Genomic DNA, 15,264 nt, shown 5'->3' with positions numbered 1-15,264 from the left:
AACAAGAGACAAAGAAGGACACTACATAATGAGAAAGGGAACAAACCTACAGGAGGATATCACAATTATAAATATTTATGCACCCAATTTGAGAGCACCTAAATACATAGTGTTAACTATTAACAGACATAAAGGGAGAAATTGACAGTGATACAATAATAGTAGGGGACTTTAACACCCACTTACATTGATGGATACATCATCCAGACAGAAAATCAACAAAGAAATGGTGGCTTTGAATGACACATTGGACCAGATGGATCTAACAGATATATTTAGAACATTCCATCCAAAAACAGCAGAACATACATTCTTTTCAAGTGCACATGGAACATTCTCCAGAATAGATCACATGTTAGGTCACAAAACAAATCTCAATAAATTCAAAAAGATTGAAGCCATATTATGCATGTTTTCCCACCACAACAGTATGAAACTAGAAATCGATCACGAGAAAAAATGTGGAAAGAACACAAATACATGGATGCTAAATAATATGCTACTAAACAAAAAAGGGTCAATGAAGAAATTAAAAAGGAAAACACAAATACATGGACAGAAATAAAAATGAAAGCAAAATCGTCCAAAATCTTTGGGATGCAGCAAAAGCTGTTCCAAGAAGGAAGATTATAGCACTACAGGCCTTCCTCGAAAAGAAAAAAACCCTCAAATAAACAACGTAACTTTACATCTAAAGAGCTAGAAAACAAAAAACAAGCAAATCCCCGGACCAGTAGAATGAAGGACATAATAAAGATTAGGGAAGAAATAAATGAAATAAAGACTAAAAAAAAACAATGGAAGAGATCAATGAAACCGGCAGCTGTTTTTTTTTAATAAACAAAAATGACAACCCTTTAGTGAGACTCATTAAGAAAAAAAAGAGGTTTAAAATAAATACAATCAGAGATGAAGGAGGAGAAATAACAAACAACACCACAGAAATACAAAAGATTTTAAGAGAATATTATGAAGAATCATATGCAACAAAATTGGACAACCTAAAATAAATGCATAAATTCCTAGAAACATATAACCTTCTAAAAGTGAATCAGGAAGAAATAGAAAATTTGAACAGACTGATTACTAGCAATGAAATTGAATCTTAACAAACAAAAGTCTAGGACCAGCTGGCTTCACAGGTGAATTCTACCAAACATTTACAGAAGAGTTAAAACCTATTCTTCTTGAACTGTTCTAAATAACAGAAAAGGATGGAGAGCTTCCAAATTCATTCTATGAGGACAGAATTACCCTGATACCAAAGCTACATAAAGATACTTTAAAAAAAAACAACTTACAGGTCAATATCTCTGATGAAAATCCTTCACAAAATATTAGCAAACCAAATCTAAGAATACTATAAAAAATCATTTGCCACAATCAAGTGGTATTTATTCAAGGAATGCAAGAGTGGCTCAATGTTTGCAAATCAATCAACATGATACATCACATTAACAAGAGAAAGGATTTTTAAAAATGATCATTAGAAGAGATTCATAAAAGCATTTGACAAAGTAAAACATCCATTCATGGTAAAAGCTCTCAACAAAGTAACCTTAGAGAAAACATACCTCAATATAATAAAGGCCATATATGACAAACACACACCTAACATCATGCTCAAGGGTGAAAAACTAAGAGATTTCCTGATAAGATCAAGAACAGGACAAGGAAGTCTACTTCCAACTTTTAGTCAACAAGTACTGGAAGTCCTAGCCACATCAGTCAGACAAGAAAAAGAAATAAAATGTATCCAAATTGGTAAGGAAGAAGTAAAACTTTCATTATTTGCAAATGACATGATACTATGGACAGAAAACGCTAAGGACTCCACCAAAAAACTACTAGGACTGATAGCGGAATTCAGTAAAGTCACAGGATACAAAGTTAATAAACAAAAATCTGTTGCACTATATACACTAATAATGAAAAAGCAGAAAGAGAAAATAAGAAAACAATCCCATTTACAATTGCAGCAACAACAAAAATTAAAATACCTAGGAATAAACTTAACCAGAATAGTGAAAGATCTGTATTCTGAAAACTACAAAATATTGAAAGGAAGGAAATTTATAATACAAACAAATGGAAAGATATTCCATACTCATGGATTGGAAGAACCAATATTGTTCAAATGTACATTCTACCTGAAGTAATTTACAGATTTAACACATCCTAAAGAACCAACAACATTTTACACAGAATCCTAAAATTTGTATGGGACCACAAAAGACCCCAAATAGTCAAAGCAGTCTTGAGAAAAAAGAGAAAAGCTGGAGGTATCAGGCTTTCTGAGTTCAAACTATACTACAAAGCTATAGTAATCAAAACAGTATGGTACTGGCAGAAAAATGACAGAGATCAATGGAACAGAACAGAGAGCTCAGAAGTAAATCCACACTTATATGACCAATTTTTCTATGACAAAGGAGTCAAGAATATATGATGGGGAAAGACAGTCTATTCAACAAATAGTGCTGGAAAAAATGGACAGTGACATGCAAAAGAATGAAAGTGTACCACTTTCTTGCACCATAAACAAAAATAAAGTCAAAATGGATTAAAGACCTAAATGTGATACTTGAAACCATAAAACTCTTAGAACAAAAAATAGGCAGTAATTCCTTTGACATCAAACATTTTGCTAGATATGTCACCTCAGGAAAAGAAAACAAAAGTAAACTAAACTATTGTGACTACACCAAAATAAAAAGCTTTTGCACAGCAAAGGAAACCATTGACAAAACAAAACTCCACTTACTGAATGGGACAAGATATTTGCAAATGATATATCAGATAAAGAGTTAATATTCCAAAATATATAGAGAATTTATACAACTCAACATTAAAAAAAAATAATAATCCACTTAAAAATGAGTAGAGGACCTGAATAGACATTTTTCCAAAGAAGACATACAAATGGCCAAAAGACACATGGAAAGATGCTCAGTAACACTAATCATCAGGGACATGCAAAACAAAACCACAATGAGCTATCATCTCACACCTGTCAGAATTGCTAGTATCTAAAAGGCAAAAAACAACAAGCATTTGTGAAGATGTGGAGAAAAATAAACCCTCATGCAAAGGTGTAAGTTGGCAGGAATGCAAATTGGTGCAGCCACTGTGGAAATCTCTATAGAGGCACCTCAAAAAATTAAAGATAGAATTACCACATGATCCAGTAATTCCACTACTGAATATTTACCCACAGAATATGAAAACACTATTTTGAAAAGATATATGCACCCCTATGTTTATTGCAGAATTATTTAAAATAGCCAATATATGGAAGCAACCCAAGTGTCCATCCATAGATCAATGGATAAAGAAGTGATAAATGAATATATATATATATATATATATATACATATATATATAATAAAAAGAATGAAATCTTGCCATTTGCAACAACATGGAATGATCTAGAGGGTATAATGCTAAATAAAATAAGTCAGAGAAAGACAAATATCATGTGATTTCACTCGTGTGGAATTTAAGAAAGAACCAAAAAAGTGACAAATAAGACTCTTAAATACAGAGAACAAACTGTTCTCTGGTTGCCAAAGCAGAGGTGGGTGGGGGTATGGGTGAAATAGGTGAAGGGGATTAAGAGTACACTTTTCCTAATGAGCACTGAATAATGTATAGAACTGCTGAATCATTATATTTTATACCTGAAACTAATATAACGCTATGTTAATTGTACTTTAATTTTTAAAAAGAAAAAAAAACTTATGGGATGCATCAAAAGCAGTTCTAGGAGAGAGGTTCATAGTGATAAAAACCTGAAGAAAAAAAATCTCAAATGAACAACCTAACTTTACACTTTAATGAAGTAAATAAAAAGAACAAACAAAACCCAAAGTTAGTACAAGTAAGGGAATAACTAAGATCAGAGCAGCAATAAATGAAATTGGGACTAAAAGGACAATAGAATCCATGAATTTAAAAGGTGATTCTTTTAAAAGATAAAGAAAACTGACAAACCTTCAGCTAGACTCACCCTGAAAACAAAGAGAAGGCTCAAATAAATAAAATCAGAAATGAACAAGATGTTACAACTGATACCACAGAAACACAAAGAATAATAAGGGACTACTATGGACAATTATACACCAACAAATTGGAAATATAGAAGAAATGGATAAATTACTAGAAACATAAAAGCACAAAGACTGAATCATAAAGAAATAGAAAATCTGAACAGATTATTAGTAGGGAGACTGAATCAGTAATCAAAAACCTCCCAAAAAACAAGTGTCTGGGACCAGACACATACACTGGTAAATTCTATCCAACATTTTTAAAACAGAATTCATACCAATCCTTCTCAAAATCTTCAAAAAAATGTAAGAGGAAGGAACACTTCCAAACTCCTTCTATAAAGCCAGCATTACCCTGCTACCAAGACCAGATAAGGATGTCACAAGAAAAAAAATTACAGGTCAATATCTCTGATGAACACAGATGCAAAAATCCTCAACAAAATATTAGCAAGCCAAATTCAACAGTACATTAAGGATCATACACTGTAATCGAGTACGATTCATTCCAGGGGTGCAAGTCTGTCTCAACATGCAGAAACCAATTGATGCAGTACACTACATTAACAAAGAAGAATAAAAAGTATATGATCATTTCAATAGATGCAGAAAATCATTTGGCAAAATTCAACATCCATTTATGATAAAAACTCTTAACAAAGTCGGTATAAAGGAAACATAATTCAACATAATAAAGGCCATATATGACAAACCCACAGCTAACATCATACCTAATGGTGAAAACATTTCAGCTTTTCCTCTAAGATCAGGAGCAAGACAAGAATGCCCATTCTCCCTGCTTTTATTCAGCATAGTATTAGAAGTCCTAGGCAAGAAAAAGAAATAGAAGTTATCCAGTTATAAAATAAATAAGTCACGGAGTTGAAAAGTACAGCAGAGGGAATAGAGTCAAATAATGTAGTAACATTGTATGGTGACTACACTAATCATGGTGAGCACTGAGTAATGTATAGAATTGTTGGAGCAATATGTTGTACACCTAAAACTAATATAACATTGTATGTCAATGATACTCCAATAATAAATTTTTAAGCATCCAAATCATAGAGATAGAAGTAAAACTGTCACTATTTGTGGATGACATATTATATATAGAAAACCTAAAGAGGGTTGCCTGGGTGACTCAGTCAGTTAAGCATCCAACTCTCAATTTTGGCTCAGGTCAAGCCCTATGTTGGGCTCTGTGCTGATAGTGTGGAGCCTGCTTGGTATTCTGTCTCTCCCTCTTTCTCCAGTCTCTCTCTCTCTCTCTCTCAAAGTAAATAAATAAACTTTTAAAAAGAAAAGAAAACCCTAAAGAGTTTACAAAAAAAAAACCTGTTAGAACTAATAAATTCCATAAAATTGCAGGATTCAAAATTAATATACAAAAATCTGTTGCATTTCTATATACTAATAAACTATCAGAAATTAAGAAAACCATCTCATTTATAACTGCAACAAAAATAATAAAATACCTAGGAATAAACTTAACCAAGGTGATGAAAGACCTGTACTCTGAAAACTACAAGATATTGATGAAAGAAATTTAATAAGATGCAAATAAATGGAAAAATATTCTGTGCCCATGGATTGGAAGAATTAATATTGTTAAAACATCTATATTTCCCAATGCAATCTACAGATTCAATGCAGTCCCTATCAAAATTCCAATGGGATTTTTCACAGAAGTAGAACAATTCCAAAATTTTTATGGAACCACAATAGTCCCGAAACAACCAATGCAACTTTGAGAAAGAAGAACAAAGCAGGAGACATCATGCTCCGTGATTTAAAACTACATTAAAAAACCATAGTAATCAAAACAGTATAGTATTGGCATAAAGACAGACACATAGATCAGTGGAACAAAATATCCCAGAGATAAACTCATGCACATATGGTCAATTAATTTATGCAAAGGAGTCAAGGATATACAATAGGGAAAAGATAGTCTCTTCAGTAAATGGTGCTGGGAAAGTTGGACACCCACCTGCAAAAAGAATGAAACTGGACCGCTATCTTATACCAGTCACAAAAATGAATTCAAATGGATTCAAGACTTGAATGTAAGACTTGAAACCATAAAACTTCTAGAAGAAAACATAGATGGTAAAGTCCTTGAGATCAGACTTGTCATGGATTTTTGGATTTGACACCAAAAGTAAAGGCAACAAAAGAAAAAATAAACAGATGAGACTACTAAACAGCTTCTGCACAGCAAAGGAGCCATCAAAAAAAGGAAAAAGGCAACCAACTAAATGAGAGAAAATATTTTTAAATCATATATCTGATAAGAAGTAAATATCCAAAATATATAAAGAAGTCATACAACTCCATAGCACAAAGCAAGCAACAATCCAATTAAAAAATGGACAGAGGATCTACATAGATATTTTTCTAAAGACATACAGATGGCAAACAGATTTATGAAAAGGTATTCAATATCGCTAATCATCAGGCAAATGCAAATCAAAATGTCAATGAGATATCACCTCACACCTGTCAGAGTAGCTGTTACCGAAAAGACAAGAAATAAACGTTGACAAGGATACGGAGAAAAGAGAACCCTTGTGTACTGTTGGTATAAATGTGAATTGGTGCAGCCACTGTGGAAAACAGTAAAGAGTTTCCTATAAAAATTAAAAATATAACTACCATATGACCTAGCAAATTCACTTCTGAAGAGAATGAAAACACTAACTCAAAAAGATATAGGCACTCTTATGTTCACAGCAACATTATTTATGATAGTCAAGATATGACAAGAACCTAAGTGTCTAGTGATGGATGCATGGATAAAGAAAATGTGGTAGATGTATATGCAATGGAATATTATTCAGCCCTAAAAGTGAAGGAAATCATGGCATTTGCAGCAACATGGATGGACCTCAGGGCATTATGCTATATAAAATGGGTCAGAGAATGAGAAATACTATATGATCTCACTTACGTGTAGAATCTAAAAAAAATGAGCTCACAGATATGGGGATGGGGGTTAGGATATGGGCAAAATAGGTGAAGGTGGTCAAAAGGTACAAACTTCCAGTTCTAAAATAAATGAGACATCAGGATATAACGGACAGCATGGTGACTGTAGTTAATAATACTGTTTTGCCTACTTGTAATTTGCTAAGAATGTAGACCTTAAAAGTTATCATCACAAGAAAAGAAATGTAATTATATATGGTGACACATGTTAACTACACTTACTGTAGTGATCATTTTGCAATATATACAAATATCAAATCATTAGGTTGTACCCCTGGAGCTGATATAATGTTATATGTCAATTATATCTCAATAAAAAAAAGAAAACTCTGGTTGTCCTTTGGCTTTCTTTTTAATTGCTCTTGCGTAATCAGGCCAGATTCATGTCCACTAGGAACTATGTCATTTTCCAGGAAGTGGTACTTAAAAATCTCAGAAATTTGGGAAATATGACCACTTGTGGAGAAGGCAGCAGAATCTCAGCTCTGCCAATTCCCAGGTATTTGACCATGAGCAAGACTCTTCACCTCTCTGACCTTTGGTATCCTCATTTCTAAAATGAACCTAATAATGTATTCCCTACTATACATGATTGATGTAAGGATTGGAGTGTAATAGCATATTATCAGGATTAGCATTCTTAAATTGCAAGTAAGCTCCCTATTGTGTAGGCCACTAAGATTGTGCCCTAGGACTTGTGTCTTCTTAATGCCTGTGATGGGTGTCTTCTAAAAGCTACCTTTGAAAGGAACAGAGCTCAGAGGCCATCTTCAGGGATGGTTCAAGCTCTGAGTGGAAAGTGGGTGTCCAGGTTAAGTCAGGGGAAAGTGTATGGCACCAAATCTCAGAAAGGGAGATTTTTAATACTGGGGACTGAAACCTTGGAATTTGACCTCAAGACTGATCAATTGTATCTTTTTCTCTCCCCCTTCCTTTTTTTCTCTCTGTTCTCTTGTTGTTTCAGGTGCATGATGACTGTCGTAGACGGTTTTCCAAGGAATGCTGGTTTGGAAGTCATCGAACATCAGTCATTCCTCCCACTGCTCTCAGCGACCCTAAAGGAGATGGTGAGTACCTAAACTTTAATCTCAGAATGTATTTCATTGGGACAGGAGGGAAGGTGCTAAGACTGGGGAAATTTTTTTTAATATGAAAGTTATTGTCAAATTGGTTTCCATACAACACCCAGTGCTCATCCCAACAGCTGCCCTCCTCAATGCCCATCATCCACCCTCCCCTCCCTCCCACCCCCCATCAACCCTCAGTTTATTCTCAGTTTTTAAGAGTCTTTTATGGTTTGGCTCTCTCCCTCTCTAACTTTTTTTTTTCCTTCCCCTCCCCCATGGTCTTCTGTTAAGTTTCTCAGGATCCACATAAGAGTGAAAACATATGGTATCTGTCTTTCTCTGTATGACTTATTTCACTTAGCAGAACACTCTCCAGTTCCATCCACGTTGCTACAAAAGACCATATTTCATTCTTTCTCATTGCCAAGTAGTATTCCATTGTGTATATAAACCACAATCTCTTTATCCATTCATCAGTTGATGGACATTTAGGCTGGAAATGTTTTAATTAAATTATTATTCTCAACCAGTCAAACATTTTTGGGGAGTAGGAATGTGCATATATGTAAAGACAGCTCATGTTTCTTTTTAGACCTTTGGGATAATGAATGTTGGTATTTATGGTGTATATGTATGTGGGCATATTCTCTGTAGGCTCTTTCCCAGTTGCTTCTAAATTATCAGAATTGATTTCAGGTTTTTCATGATTTTCAGCCACTAGACAATCCATAAAAGAAGTTTGCTTGCATGCAGGTGGGCAAGGAAGAACTACATGAAGGCCCAGGTTATGTTACTCTTAGAATGGACACTAATACCAAGGTTGTCTCCAAATCTGAAATTAGGATGATTATTGTCCCAGCATGCTCTGCTCATGCTTTGTCAATTCCTAAACACTAGTGTTTTATTGAGAATTCTATTCATAAGGTGTTGGAAGGCTACAAAGAGATCCAAGATAAGAGCATAGCTAGAGTTTATGGTTATTGTTGACCCAGGATATGGATATGACAATTGATATGACATATGGATATAATATGACAAAAGGTAGCATATGCTAAGCTCCAAAGGAGTGACACTTGGAGGCACTTGGAGATCAGAAAATGTTACCACTGTCAACTAATTATAGGAGGTTTCACAGAATGGAGTTAGTAATGAAATCAAAGCAGCAAGACTAAACTTTCTACAGGGTCTCCTATCAGAGGGTTGGAGATGTTAGAACAGATAAAACAGGGGCCAAGGGGAGGGACGTTTTGTTTAGTTTTGTGTTTGCTTTTTAAAGTATGATATGACATAGAAGCAACATGGTATAAAGGATAAAATAAAGGCCAGGCAACCATGAGTTTTAGTTACTTACTAGCTAGGTGACCTTGGGTAAGTCACTTACATTCTCTGAGCTTCACTTTCCACATCTGTAAATGGAATGATACTGTATATTGTGAGGATAAGTAATAATATGTAAAGGGCCTGAATATGAAGGAACATAGCCCAAAGGACAACAAAATTAAATCACTAGTCTTGTAGCCTAATGAAAAATGTAGACTCCCACAGGAATACTTCACTTTTTAGCAATTGCTAACAATGAATGCTTTTTTGAGTATACCTCTACTTCCCCACTTTTTCTTTGCTTTTGAGAGACTCTCCTTTGTGCCATTGAGTTGTTCATTTGCTTCTCCCATTATTCATTACTAAATAATGGGAGCTGTCAATATCAAAATCACATATCACAGCTAAAAAGAGCTGACCTATTTTACTAACACTAAGGAATTTAGAAATCTAATATATTTACCAACTGACACACTACTGTTTCACTAAACCAGCAAAGAGATACACTACCCATCAATTTCAGTTTGTGTATGGTTAACTTCACTCTATATATGGTCAATTTCACTTACTGGAGGGGAAAGTTCAAATCCTTCATGAAATGTTTTCATTTATATTTCACTAATATGCTAATTTATCCAACTCTAACATGTGGTGGTCTACTCACCCGGGAGTGGTTAGTGAACCAGAATTTCATTGACTTAAAAATTATCCCCATATCGATGCTTACTGCACATTTTGTTGCCAAGGAAGAGCCAACATTAGCTGACAGCAAAGAAAAGAAAGAAAAGTATATAGGCTCCTTAGTCAGAGAACAGAAGTGGGCAAGGATTCTGCAGCCGGTACAGCAGAGTTTTAGAACTGGACATAGCACATGTGCACGTGTGTACATACACATCTGCACACACTCAGAGCCACTCTAGTCTTTTCCAGTAATTTTCTAACCCTAACACAGATACATCCAGATAGACATTGGTACAGGGAATGAGCCATTCACACAGGTTTCTTCAGGTTTCTGTCGTGTTTCCTTAATGACATGCACAGACACAAAGCTAAATTCACTCAGGGATGCATACATATATTATTCTCAAATTTACTCAAATATTTACACACATAAAGTCACCTACCAGATAGCTAACTAGAGAGGTGATGAGGTGGATGACTTGGTAAATTAAAGATGCTTGACTGGACAGGGAAAGGAAGGGAGTAGGAGGAAAATAGGATTGATAGAAGAGAAAAAGTAACAAACTAGTCAACAAAGCAAACTCAAGCTGCTATGAAAGTCAATTTAGTCTTGAATCTGAGATTTTGCTCACCCCAACAGGGGGACCTGGGGAAGATGTCTAAGCAGACTGAAGGATGCCCTCCTCAGCATCCCTCCTATCACCCTAAATAGGTATTAAGGGGCTGCAACCTATTTGTAATTAGCCCAACAGGTTCTGTGCTTCCTGTCCTTAGGGAAGTTGGAGTTTCTTAGTTTGTTTTTTCCTATCCTATCACTTCTTACTCTTGTTATAGACAATCAACTAATGGCATTGCTTCTTTCTTTTGTTTTACACCAATGACATAGTATTATTGCTTAGAAGCACCTGAGCTAAGCCATTCTTTTTGTGTAGTATTTCATCTAATGCCCCATGAGCTAGGTTTTAGCCTTTCCTTTCACTCATCTGCAGTCTTGATCCAATTGAATCTCACTCTTGAGAAGCTTTCTTTCAATAACAGTTATACTCAGGTGCATTGTGAGGGTTAGATGAACTAACATCTGTTAGAGATCATTTTAAAATATAGGAAGGGGATAAGTAAGCTGTCTTTATGCTAATTTAACATCCTTCTGTGGTACAAACTGAACAAATTTGAGAGGGACTATAGGCTTCCTGGTTTGGAGAACTGTGGTTGTATTAAGGCAGCTCAAAGAAGCATGAGCTTTTATTTGTTTGTTTTTTGAAAGGCTCTTTCAGGCTGTTGAGTTATCTAAAGTCAACTAAATTCTCTAAGCCCTTTTCACACTTGATCCTGCCAAACCAAGTTCCTATTGTCCAATTCTGGTACAATTTATGTCCTCAGGTGTAAAATCCAAGCTTCACATTTATCCCTTTTTCATCTTGTTGACTTTGATCTACCTGCCCATTAGGTCATTTTTCAACCTAGATTCTGTCATCCAATAGGTTTCCCTCCAGCTTTGAGTACTTCAAATTTGAGAAGCCAGCCTTCTATGTTTTCATTTGAATTGTTGATTAAAATTGCTGAACAGTACAGGACACTCCATTACAATTAACATCAGCCTATTCAAAAGCAGCCTTGTGGGCACAATTACTTACCTGGTTATGAATCTGCCTAACATTGCTATATTCCAGTCCATGATGCCACACAATTTTCTCACCTTGTTCACAGATTCTCTTGACAAACTTGGCCTTGCTCAAATTCAGATATTCTCTGACTCTAGAAGAAATGCTAGATGGGTCTGCCCTTGTCTTTTCCAAAGAATAGCTTTCTGCCAACACTGCTTCCCTTTGTCTTCCCATCTGTAACCAAACTAGGTTTGACACTGAAGCGTCAGTTGCCTTAATTATAGAATTTTCTCCTTATCTCACAGTTTTCCATCCCCATCCTGGATTATTTTTATTAATCATTGCAACATGATGCTATTGTACATATGGAGAAATGAATACCCAGAGAAGTTAAGATGTTTGCTCTAGTTTAGTGAATAAATCTAGAGGGCAACCAGCTGTGGCACACAGCTGTATTATGTTGTAGAAGTACATTGCAGAAGGCAACCCATGATCCAAGCTGCCAAATGGATCTACAAATGATTTCTGCTACACCCTCGTGGCTATTTAACTTATTGATAACATTAGCATAATTCTTTCTTCCTGTTTCTTAATTTAACCCTTAAATAGTTGATATATTCACATGGTTAAAGTTTTTCTAAAAAATAGAAACACACATATGCACATATTTAGTTTGAAAATATTACTATCCTTTATCTCAATCTTCTCAATCTCCTGTAGTCCCATCCCATGACCACTCACAAAAAGTTGACTACTGCCATTGGTTTATTCAATAGCTTTGAGTATGTCTTCCAGTATATACTAGTAAATATAAACATATATTCTTATCCCTCCCCTTTTTAACACTGTACATATTGCTCTAAACCTTGCTTTTATTTTATCCTTCATAGTATATTTAGGAGGTCGTTTTGTATCAAAATATTGCCTCCTTGTTCTTTTTTACAGCTATAAGATAACCCATTATATGGATATACCATAATTTACTTAACTAGTTCTCTATTGGTAGATAACTTGGTGGTTTTCACTCTTTTGCTATTACAACAATGTTGCAATGAACAATCTCATACAGGTCATTTTACATATACATCTATAGGAAAAATTCCCCAAAGTGTAATTACTGGGTCATAATGAATAGGCCTTTGTAATTTTCATAGATGCTGTCAAATTACCCTCCATAGGGCTTGTTGTCACTTTGCACTTCCACCCTCAGTGATAGTGCATATTTTTCCATGTCTTCCTCAATAAACTGTATCACCTATTTTTTTTATTTTTGCCAATCTTCTGGATAAGAAAAAAAATGGTACCATGGCCAGTTTTAACTAGTCTCTTACTATAGCGAGTTTGTTCATCTTTCACATTTAAGAAACAATTCATATTTCCTTTTCTCCTCAATGTAACACCTAGTTTATTTTCATCTCAACACTGGGAAACAAGTTAGTTTTTGGAATGGCCCACTTTGCAGATAAGGAAACTGAGGCCCAAATAGTTCATAGAAGTTGGTATCAGTGCTACTGCTGTCTCATCTTTAAAAAGGGACTAACCCATTGGACCTTTGGCACTGTTAAAAATCATTGAGCATAGAAAGATCTATTCCATAACCTCTGGCAGAGGGAGTCCTTGCTTCTAAGCATAGCTCACAGTTCCATTAGATGTTGGCAGGAGGCTGTTTCCATAAATTCTTTCATTGAAGTGCATACTCAAAGTTATATGCTCACCTAGAGGGCGTTGGCGAGAGGTTGCTGAATAAAAGGAACCACAGAGCAGAATCAGATTCTCAAAGCAGAGGTAAGCCTGAGACCAGGTGGTGAGTTGGGGCTTGATTGTTGTTTGGTAAAGGAGCAAGCGCATAAAAAGATACTACTTTTTTTTTTATTTTCTTCATGTATCTTATGACTTGACCCTAATGTTTCATACCATACTAGCCACACCCTTATTTTTGAACTGCGTCCTCTAACATCTTGTTATCATTTTATATGGTCCCTGTCGTCTCTCTGACCTCATTTCTGCCACTCCCCCCCCCTCACTCCACAACAGTCATGCCTTTCTGTTTACTGGTCTTCAGACACCCCAGACAGTCTCCCTTCTCTGGGTCCTAGCACTTACTCTTTCTTCTGCCCCAGAAACGTTCCCCCCTAATATCTGCATTGCTCAGTTCTTTATTTCATTTAAGTCTCATCTCACATGTCACCTCCCCAGAGAAGCTGTCTCTGACTACTCTGTCTAAAATTACACCCCCTTCAGTCACCATCCCCTTACCCTGACTTCTTTTTCTTCAAATTATATTATTTTCTTTTTTTTAATAATGTTTATTTATTTTTGAGAGAGAGAGAGAGAGTCAGAGAAGGGCAGAGAGAGAGGGAGACACAGAATCTGAATCAGGGTCCAAGCTGAACTATCAGCACAGAGTTTGATGCCAGGCTCAAACCCACGAACTGGGAGATCATGACCTGAACTGAAGTTGGACACTCAACCAGGCGACCTGATATTTTCTATATTTCTTTGTTATGGTGTGTCTCCCACCATTAGAATATAAACTCCACAAGAACAGAGACTATTTCTATCTTGTCCACCATTTATTCTCAGAACACAAGAAGGACAATCACAGAGAATGCCCTCAATACATATTTGTTGAATGAATGTCTTAACTACCATTGTGTCAACATATTACCTTTTGTAAAACAAATGTTGAAAAGGGCACTATTTTTGGATAATGTGTTCAGGGAGAGCAACTACTTCTAAGCTATGCTATTGAAGGGATATAGCAGACTTCCCTTATAGCTGTGAGTCCTAGCAAGCCCTGAAAATTTGGTGCATGACTGGCTAGCTGGGTTAGGATCCCTTTGAGTTCTACTGACCATTGAGTAGGAATTGGCCCATAGAGGAAGCCTGCTTTAGCTTTTCCAGGAAGCAAAGGAGCAAAGGAAGCAAAGGAAGCCTTCGCTTTTCCAGGCAAAACAGCCATGAAATCTGCTCAAGTCAGCAGAATTCCTCCAGGCTCCCTTTCACCCAGGTTACAACAAATGGGATATCTCACCTCCCTCCCCATGCCCCGCATCATTCAGGAGTGAGCCACATACCTTTTTCCCTTTGCATTTATTTTTGCTGGGTTATCCCTGGCAAGTCATAAGCTCACAGGTTTGGGGGCTCACGATTTGTCTACCATCTCCTAGGGGGCCATTGCTCACTACCTGTCTCCCTGCCCACAGGCTCTAAGACAGCACAAGCTGGCAGGCTTTGGCAATTTAGACTGCTATAACTCCATTTCACTGTAGGGAACTTCAGAGTTAGGGATTATTAAAAGCATCTCTCTTATTCAGACAATTTCCCTATAGTCTTGTTTTCCCTGGAAGTTGGTGTGATAACTTGGATTGCTCTGCCAGAGCCTTAAAGGAGTGATTAAAGCTCCCTGCTTCATCCCACTTTGATATGTTCTGTAATTAGCTCCTAGCTAAAAGACAGCTTTTCCTCCCCCTTGCTCCTTACCTGGTACCTTCTCACTGTGAGAACTGAGCTATCCCAGAGAGAGGACTAGTTGGTATGCTGATCCTCCTC

The 15,264-nt window shown here is 36.1% G+C and overlaps 1 protein-coding gene across 1 annotated transcript in view; it reads left to right on the top strand.

Moving 5' to 3' along the window:
- The window catches only part of DGKK (diacylglycerol kinase kappa), a 156,367-nt gene that overhangs the window by 96,957 nt on the left and 44,146 nt on the right, over nucleotides 1-15,264 (top strand). Inside the window, exon 8 of the mRNA XM_053202325.1 lies at nucleotides 8,005-8,107. Within this exon, the coding sequence (XP_053058300.1) occupies nucleotides 8,005-8,107 (103 nt within the window). The remainder of the gene's footprint in view (nucleotides 1-8,004; nucleotides 8,108-15,264) is intronic.

This window comes from Acinonyx jubatus, chromosome X (assembly GCF_027475565.1).
Source record: "Acinonyx jubatus isolate Ajub_Pintada_27869175 chromosome X, VMU_Ajub_asm_v1.0, whole genome shotgun sequence".
NCBI classification, from domain to species: domain Eukaryota; kingdom Metazoa; phylum Chordata; class Mammalia; order Carnivora; family Felidae; genus Acinonyx; species Acinonyx jubatus.
The sequence above is the reverse complement of the archived record's forward strand: the minus strand, read 5'-3'. Positions and strand labels throughout refer to the sequence as shown.